Here is a 9,038-nt window from a genome sequence, read left to right as displayed (position 1 = left end):
TATTAAGTAAAATATATATATATATATATATATATATATATATATATATATATATATATTTAGTTTTTAAGGGCGCAATCCGCCGCGTGTTCAGACGTGCTGGGCGCCGTGGGACTTTCTTCTGTCTAAACGTGCGTAGGATTGCGCCCTAACCCTTTAAAAATCGCAGCGAGGCTACAGGCAAGTCCGTGGAGCGCGGCGCGTTTAATCGGCGCTGGGCTGGGCTGGGGTTTCGGGGACAGGCTTAGCTTCGAGGGGCGTTTGCGCAGGGGATTTCGGGGCTGAAAATCCAACCCAGCCTCAGCGCTGCCTCCAGACTGCGGCATTAACTGGAATGCACCGCAAGAGCTGCGCGAGCTACTCTCCCGGCACAGCCCGCCCCTCCGCCCAAGCTGCAATGTGTATTGGCAGGGCAGCTCCGTAATGCTTGGAATACGCTTCCCCCACACGGAGCGCGCCGCTGCCCAGTCACAGCCGTGCCACATCCTGGCTTTCTCCGCGGTTTTCCATGGGCAGCTACGCCTTGCACCCCGGGGGGGGGAGGGAAATTCCGAGCCGAGCGGACCCGGGAAGCGCCCTCGCCCCACAACGGCGAGAGTTGCCCCGCCTTTTTTATCTCTATGGCGCTGAAGGAAGCGCCGCGACGGGCGCCCTGCGTGCGCGCCGCGTCACAGTGTCGTGCGTAGCGAGGAGCGCAGGGATTGGTGGCGTTCGGATGGCGGGGACGTGCCCTGCTGGCTATATGAGCTCCGAGGAGGCGCCGCCTCGGCCTTTTTCCGCCTCGCTCCTTGCTCGCGCCGGGGGCTGCCGCTGAGCCTCTCCTCCGCCTGAGACCGCCCGCCGGCTTGGCCCGCCGTTGCCCGACGCCTCAGCCATGATCATCTACCGCGACTGCATCAGCCGTGAGCGAGGGGTCTCTCAGCCCTGCGGTTTTTTTTAAACCCGGCGGGAGGGGGACCGAGCGAGCGGCGGCCGTCCGCGCCTCAGCGCTGCCCCCCCCGTAGCCCCAGTAGCGCGATTGCGCAGCCACACATTCCAGGCTCGCCGGCGCGCCCGAGCCCCCTTCACACTGCGCCTGTGCGGCCTGCCGGCGGGGGCGGGGGAGGAGGGGGTCGGGATATCCCGAGCCGACATTCCACTGGCGGCGCATGCGCGTCGCCGCCGCTAAGGAGCGAGCGGGCAAGAACGGGCTGCGGCGGCTATTGCGCTTGCGTGGCCAGGGCGCTCTGTGGGCGCGGAGACGGGGCTGAGGCCTTCGTGGCCCTCGTAGGCGCTTCCGGCCGACGTGTGAGCCGCTTCCCCACCGTCTCGCTTCCAGCGTGGGGTGTGTAGGGTTTTGTCATAGAGACGCCGTGGGGTAGAGCGTTTCCACTGCACCCATAGACAGCCGGGGCTCATGGCTGCTTTCAGTGTAACACCAGAAGGCTGGGCCGAGTCTCGTTCTAGTCTCTTTCTCAGTAGTGTTGGAAATGGGGGTGCTGCTGCGGAGGATCCTAGGGAAGCGGAGGCTGCCGCCTGGGATGTGCTGACTTGGGTGTAAGGCATCTACAGGCAGCGTTGCTGAGGAGGAATGTGGCAGTGGCTTGGGAGGCGTTCTGGTGGTGCTGGTGGGGGGAGGATGTCGAGGAGACGATGGCTTACAGAAACATGCTTCTCACAGCCGCCTCCTTGTTCCTTCCTCCTGCAGAAGATGAGATGTTCTCAGATATCTACAAGATTAAAGAAGTGGCCAGTGGACTATGCCTGGAAGTGGAAGGGAAGGTAGGTTTGCGGTTGGGGTGAGGTGAGTGCACGCTTGCTAGGTCTGGCTGTCTAAGGTCCTTCAGGGTGGAGGTTGATGATGGAGGGAATTAATGTGTTTCAAGCTAAGCAGAAAGTAACTTGCCCCTTTGATGTTGGCCCCGTATCCTGAGATGTTCTTTCCAGAGCCTTTGAAGAAAAGGCTGAAACCCTGGAACTTCAGGTCAAACCCCAAGGACAGACACCCCAGCTTCATGTGTTCGAGTAGCTCTGTAAGCTACCAGCCCCCAAGTATGCTTTGGATGTTGCTGGGTATTTTGACAGATAACAAAACAAGGCTTCACTGCATTCTGGTGTAATATAATGGCTAAAAGAATGAATTACTAATTGGAATGTGATACTCAAATCTTTCCCATGTCCTGACCCTGTCAGGTGGCTAAATGCTAAGTAAGTTGTTGGCGTTTACTCTGTAATGATCATAGTGGTTGGAGTAATAAAATAAGGTAGTGTTTGCTGTGCCCTAAAAACCAAATAGCCCGTGCCTGGTGCTGTGTTTGGGCTACACAATGAAGGGGGGAAGGCTTCAGCCTCTGCATTTCGTAGGAAATGAAGTATCTGTCATTTCCTTAGAGATTTGTATCCAATGACTTGTGAGAGGCTAGAGTGTAAGAGCTGACAAGATACCAAGTCTTCATGATGGTAATTGTGACATCCAAACTGAATATGTTGTGTTAGTCGCATTAAAATTTATTATGGGAAGAGAATGTGACTAACTGTGCACTGCTGCAGTCTGATTCCAAATGTATTTTTTATTTAGGTGAAAGCGGTAAAACACTTGATAATTACTAAGTGGAGGGCTAAGTATCAAATGTACCCAGAAAGGTGCTTTTTGAGTTACTAAAGTTAAAGTCTTAACTAAGGTTTGATACAGGTTTTTGGTGACAGCTTAATGTCCTTACCTTTACTGATATGGCCCTATTAGATAATTTTGCTCTTAGTTAAGCTTTAGTCTTGAAACTTTAAAAGGCTGCAGTGTGGTGTATATCAAGAAGTTCCAGTTTGTAGCTTTGGCTGTATTTGTGAATAGGCAGTAGATGAATTGTATGTTGTAATTACACAGTTGTCTTATTAGAGGTTTTTTTTGTTTGTTTGAATGGGGCAGATGGTGAGCAGGAAAGAAGGTGAAATAGATGATGCTTTAATTGGTGGAAATGCATCTGCTGAAGGTACAGATGGAGAAGGGGCAGAGGCCACAGTTGTCACTGGTGTTGACATTGTAATGAACCACCACCTTCAGGAAACAAGTTTCACTAAAGAGTCCTACAAGAAGTATATCAAGGACTACATGAAAGCGTAAGTGATCCTGGCCTCTATCACTTCAAGCCTAGACTACTGCAACATGGACTAAATAGGAGTGACCTTGTACAATATTCAGAAGCTTGCAGAATGCAACACTCTGCTTGCAGAATGCAACACTCTGCCTCGTAAAAGGGACATGCTACTGGGAGGATGTTACGCCAATGTGGGGATGTCTTCATCAGCGCCCTATTATTTTACAACAGAACTATTACTTGTGGGTTGGTTGTAACTTGTATCTCTAAATAGCTTTGGCCCAACTTTCTTCAGATACTGCCTCCTCTTATGTGTCCCATTACAATATCTGAAAACTTACAGTGATGCCCTCTTAATGATGCCATTGGTGTATCAGATTGAGTCATAATCAAGCTGGTGTGAACACTAAATCCCTAAACCGGAAGGACAATTTAAAGTCAGGTTTCTGCTATGGTAACAAATGTACATAGTGGCTGCATTGATGCATTATGACGGTGTAGGCAGATCCATCAGTTCAGATGTTTAATATCGGGTAATCTAGCAGTGAGGAGAAGGTGGTAGGAATAGTTGGTCCCTGCTGTTGTGAATGCAGTTTCCTACTTTTCTTATGATGAGATGAGTGGCTAATGGTTGAATTATTGGGGATCGGTATGATCATATGGTGTAACTGTATGGAGACTAGCTCTGTATCACTTTAGCCTTGTATGACTAGCCATAGACCACAAATCTTGCACACAGTCAAGTTCAGGCTCACCATACAAGGTTGTCATGTTGCTTTAATGAGGCACGTAGTAAGCTTGTTTCCCTTGTAAGATTACTTCTACATAAAATCCCTTCTGGAGGATAAAGTTTCCAGGAGATTAAATCCAGCAGATGAAGGAAAATGTCTAATTGTCCGTGCAAGTGGGCACTCAAAAGCAGTGTTGTATTTCCCTTGCAGATCAGCCATTAGAAACCTCAGTGCATTAAAGTTAGGCCTATGCATTTAGAAATTGTAATGCTATGGGTCTTCAAGAATTGCTTTCTTTTTCTAGAATCAAAGCCAGACTTGAGGAAACAAAGCCAGAGAGAGTAAAGCCGTTCATGACGGGGGCAGCTGAGCAGGTCAAACACATCCTTGCAAACTTCAAAAATTACCAGGCAAGTTCCAAAGCTTCCTTTTTCCTGATGGTATAGGAAATCTGTGTGGTAAGTGAAGGTATTTGCATACTGTAAGGCAGCTTTTTGCTGGTGGTCTAAAACTTGGTATTTTGTGAGAAATGGATGGTGCTTGGGCAAGGAAATGTATGTCATTATGTGAGGGAATTTATTTAGGGCGCAGTCCTATGGCCACTAGACAGAGGCTAGACATCCATAGGATTGTTCAGTTTTGGGGAACCACCTGAGGTCATTTCCTGGAAACGCGCCTCCCTGGCCCCTCCCCCACTGCTTCATAGGCAGCACGGATTGTCCCCAGGCTCAGTGCTTGGAAGAGCAGTGCAGAGCGGGGCAAAAGGGGTGTTCCCAGGGCGGGGAGTGTGGAAGTGCTGGTACAATGCTTTCTATGCATTGTCTGCCACCACCCCCCGCGTGCGCGCCCACACACACACACACACACTCTGAAGTCCTGTGGCTAGACAGCTGAAACCAGCTATCTAGCCACGAATGCAAGGCAGGCGGAATGTGGTGAAGATCCCCTTTGCTCTCCTCCTGCCTTGCATTGGATAGGCAGTCGCCTCTGAGTTCAAAGCCTATCCTGATAGGATTACTCCTTTAAGTATTCTAAAGCTGCTCCCTCCCAAAGCAATATAGAAAAAGATTTAAGAGACAAAGTACAATTTAAAGGTGATCATATCAGAACAAAAGTCCAGAATTACTTTGTGAAGCTGCTCTGCCAACATAAGCGATGGTATCAATCAAAGGTAGCCTTGAAGACGAAGATGGTGGCTACCTTCCTGAAGAGGAAGATGGCTATGGGCCACCATCAAGAAGGCCTTGTATCTAGTGCATGCCAGCTTCACTGATCTTAAGGGCGAGCACTTAAGATGGACCCCTGAGGTAGCTCTCTTTAAAAGTTAAGACCAGCACTTTGAATTCGGCATGGAAACATACTAGTAGTCAGTCTAACTGATACAATATTGGAGTTGTATTCATAAGTTGGCTTCTTATAATAACTTATTTGCATTAACAGTTTTTTTCTTCCAAAGTTTTTTGTAGGAGAAAATATGAATCCAGATGGCATGGTGGGGTTGCTGGATTTCCGTGAGGATGGAGTGACCCCATATATGATTTTCTTTAAGGATGGCTTAGAAATGGAAAAATGTGTAAGTATAAATTTATGAGAGAAATTGCTGAGGTTAAAAACTTGTATGTTTAAACCCTTGCTTCCTGATAAACAATGTAATTTTCTGCATAAAAGCCCATTTGGGTTAGACTGAGAGCCCATCTAATTCAGCATCCTCCTCTTTCCAGCGGTGGGCAGCCAGATGCTTATGGGATGTTCCTACCCAGGGCATGAGGGCAACAGCCTGTTTACTTCTAGCAGCTGTTATTCCGTGGCATACTGCCTTAGTGAATCTGGTCAACTTTCAAGTCGATAGCCGTTAATAGCCCCACCCTCCATGAATTCATTAATCACTATTTAATGCTACTTAAGCCTCTGGCAGTCATTCCATCTTGTGGCAGGGAATTCCATGCATTGTGTGAAGTACCTTTTTATTTGTCCCACATCTGCTGATGAACTTCATTGGGTGACCAAGTAGTGGTACAAGAGGGAGAAAAACGTTCCCACTTTTTCCACAACATTCGTATCTCTAAATTTCTAAAATGTGACTTCCCTCTCTTGCAGTCTGGGTTTTTTAAAATTTAAACAAACAAAACATGTTAACCTTTTCCTTGTATCAAAGGGGCTCGGACCCCCTTAATAGGTTTGGCTGCTTTTCTCCTTCAACTTCTCTAGCTCTGCAGTACGTTTTTTGAGACTACACTGTATTCCATGTGAAGCTGTATAGGTTCCTGTTAGGGCATTATGGTACTGGAAGTTCTGTTAATCCCTCTCATTATCGCCAGCATCAAATTTGCTTTACTGCCACCACACAAAGTTGACACTGTTATTGAACTATCCACTACACCTCAAAGAACACTAGTTTTCCTAGATAGCCACAGTCAGTTCCATCCCCATCAGTTATACAAAGTTATATACCCAACTTCATTGTCCATCTAGTTTGTAGAGATCCTTTTTGGTGTTCTTTGCAGTCTGCTTAGGCTTTCAGTGTCTCAAGTAATTCCACCCACAAACCTGGCTCCCTCACTGCTCACTCCTGACTCCAGATTATGTGTAAACAACTTAAACAGCCCCAATCCCAATATAGGTCCTTGAGGGAGGAGCTCCCCGCCACCCACTAGCTTCTCTCCATTGTGAGAACTGTCAGTTCATCCTTACCTTATACTTTCTGTTCTTTAACTTGTTACTAATCCATAATTGGCCCTGGCCTCTTACCTCGTACTTGTGGGGTTTGGGTGAGTGAGATTGTCAGAATCATTTTGAAAATCCAATCTTTGTAGTGGAGGTTAGGTTAATGGGCCTGTAACTTTCCAGATTCTTTGGGATCTTTTAAAAATTACCGTCGGGTAAGAGGCTAATTTTAATGATACGCCGTCACTGTTGGTTTCTGTGTTACGAGGCCAACAATTTTATATTTGAGCGCTTGAAAAATATACTGCCCAAGCACCTTCTTCAGCACATGGACTTTCTGCCCTTCTGGTGAGGGAGTCATTTAGGAAAGATGATGGCTAGACTTCCCAGCCAAGGATATGCTTGGGCAACTTCAGGTTTTAAGTTTGCTGGTGAGTAGGGTGGGGAGAGTCGAGGCTTTACTTATTCTTCTGCCATTCATTTGTCCAAAAAGGAAGAGCAGAACCATCCCTTCACATCTGGGGTGTGGTAGGGAAAGAATGCAAACAGAAAGGGACTGTGCAAAGCTATTGGTGGATTTTAAGATTTTCACTTGTACTGATCTTAAGTGTATCCTGAATATGGCTATTGATGCCATTGCTGGCTGTATTTTATTTGCCTCTCCATGAATGGAAAGGGACTCATCAGGATTGCTCCCTTACAAACAGCCTGAGGAAAGGAGGTGAGATGTAAATCCTGCATGATGAGCATCTGCTGATAGGCCAGGAACAACTTCCTTTGCTCTCTGGCTTGCAATAAGATGCAATAGCAATTTCCTCGCGCTTTCTGTCTGCCTGATAACATGGCAACTCAGATTGAATAGGGGAGAACAGTTCAAGAATGGATATCGAATGTTGGTATAAAGAATTGGCATTAGCACAGGCTAACTCTCATTAATTTCTTCACAGTAACGAGAGATCAACCTTTCTGGATCGTCTATCATCGTCATCATAATTGGCTGCTGCTCTTTATTCATCAACAAAACATCATGACTCAGCAATGTCTGAAAACTGAACTGATGCCATCTTGAGCTTAATTTGATTTATTTTGACCCTGATTTAATTGGAGTGGAGGCATTGGTTTTTAAAAACTTGTCATGTAGGCTGTCTAAAATAAACTCATTTAAACCCAGCATAGGTAATGCCTCTTGGTTTAATGTGTTGAGCAGGGTTCTTCAACAAGCTTCCTGTAGCTCTTGTGCATTTGGATTTTTGACATCAGTAGCATAGCCTGGCTCTAGTGCATGTGTAAGACTGTCTTCAGATTCTGGAGATCCTGGAACTGGAAGATCAACCAGCCACACCTGAACTTCTTAGATACCTGAAAATGACTAATACAGATGGTGGCTTTCTTTTGGAAGTGGACTTGGCTTCTTGCCATTCAACAAACCACAATAACTAGCTGGCGGACAAAATTGGAAGCCTGAAAATGGTGCTGCTCTGTGTACTGATTTGAGTCCTTAACCAGATAAGGAGAGATGAATTTCTTCAGTTTATCAGAATGACAGATTATGACTGTAAGGCAGAGAAAGTGGAAAGAGAATCCTTGGTGGCAGAAACAAGCACATTAGGCAAGGAATCTACAGATATGAGGCATTGCTTATATGCTATAGTTTGAAATAATTGTAACTTAAAATACATAAGTAATTCTGGTTTAATCATGGATCTTAATTTGCTGTGTTGTGTATCAATTTAAGCCTAAACCTGTTAGTTGTAGTTTAACTGCAAACCTTTGAGCACTTGTCAAAGGCAGTGACCGGTGTAGGCAATGTGTACATCCTGTTGCCTTAATAGAAGTTTGCAAAGTCCTGAAGTACCTTTTACAGGCTGTCCCCAGGAGGCACCTGCTTGGCAAGCCAAGAGAGAGTAGACTGGTTCTTTTAGGATGCAAAATTGAACGCATCTTGCTTTTTGCAAGTCATTGCATGTTATGCATCCCTGCCGTGAAATTATTCCAAGAATAAATGAAGATAAATTAAGTTCAAAGAACGGTGTAAGAATAGCAAATGTCACTTTTTTTTTTAAGGTGAGTGCTACTCATTCTAAACTGCCAGAAGCTACTACACATGTTGCTACAAATTTGTGTAGTAGTGGAAGTCATTAAATTGGTTATCTGGAACATTATGTGGCTTTGTATCATGGTAAGGCAGATCTGTGTGTCAAAACCAAAATGTTTCTTGCAGGAAATTGGCATGTCGTAAGTGCCAACCATAGTTGGGAAATATCCCTCGGTTGGGAGTGTGAACCTAGAGCAATTTGTCAGTGTGTAGGCCTACCTTTATTCCATTCCTGCCAAAGCAGGTAATTTTTGTGTCCTTGTTTAAGATATTTGAAATCTGGCATGTGGAGGAAGTAACCAAGCAGCTTATTGACTGTTTGCTGTGTTGTGTATCAAGACTGTATTATGAAAACAACTTATATTATGTATTCCTGTGACTTATCCATAGTCTTGCTTGTGTGTTTTGGTTCAGTAGTACAATTTCATCACCCTTGAAGTTGTCAGTTCTGACCAAATCAGCTTGATTGTATAGTTT

The 9,038-nt window shown here is 45.8% G+C and overlaps 1 protein-coding gene and 1 non-coding gene across 3 annotated transcripts; both read left to right on the top strand.

Annotated features, from left to right (window-relative positions):
- The first annotated feature begins 770 nt into the window (after positions 1–770).
- On the top strand, positions 771–7,636 carry TPT1 (tumor protein, translationally-controlled 1). 2 transcript variants are annotated; one of them, XM_084844961.1, is made up of 6 exons: positions 771–902; positions 1,688–1,761; positions 2,903–3,093; positions 4,107–4,212; positions 5,259–5,375; positions 7,414–7,636. In XM_084844961.1, exons 1-6 carry the CDS (start codon positions 875–877, stop codon positions 7,414–7,416), a joined length of 519 nt encoding a protein of 172 aa, XP_084701087.1. In that variant the 5' UTR covers positions 771–874; the 3' UTR covers positions 7,417–7,636. The 2 variants fall into 2 exon arrangements, with proteins under 2 accessions (XP_084701087.1, XP_084701088.1); XM_084844962.1 differs by having other exon boundaries at positions 771–1,324.
- On the top strand, positions 7,211–7,340 carry LOC146350436 (small nucleolar RNA SNORA31). The gene has a single exon (XR_014789724.1). It is a non-coding gene; the product is annotated as a small nucleolar RNA SNORA31 (small nucleolar RNA).
- Positions 7,637–9,038: the final 1,402 nt, after the last annotated feature.

The sequence above is a fragment of the Heloderma suspectum genome, chromosome 3 (genome assembly GCF_057233095.1).
Source record: "Heloderma suspectum isolate Gila_16-S chromosome 3, 16-S_ref, whole genome shotgun sequence".
NCBI classification, from domain to species: Eukaryota; Metazoa; Chordata; class Lepidosauria; order Squamata; family Helodermatidae; genus Heloderma; species Heloderma suspectum.
The sequence above is the reverse complement of the archived record's forward strand: the minus strand, read 5'-3'. Positions and strand labels throughout refer to the sequence as shown.

What these genes read in the sequence shown, in the direction of transcription:
- TPT1 (XM_084844961.1), top strand. Translation starts at nt 875, where the DNA reads ATGATCATCTACCGCGACTGCATCAGCC. An exon ending in CTACCGCGACTGCATCAGCC is followed by an intron (nt 903 to 1,687) that starts GTGAGCGAGGGG and finishes TTCCTCCTGCAG; the next exon opens with AAGATGAGATGTTCTCAGAT. An exon ending in CAAACTTCAAAAATTACCAG is followed by an intron (nt 4,213 to 5,258) that starts GCAAGTTCCAAA and finishes TTTCTTCCAAAG; the next exon opens with TTTTTTGTAGGAGAAAATAT.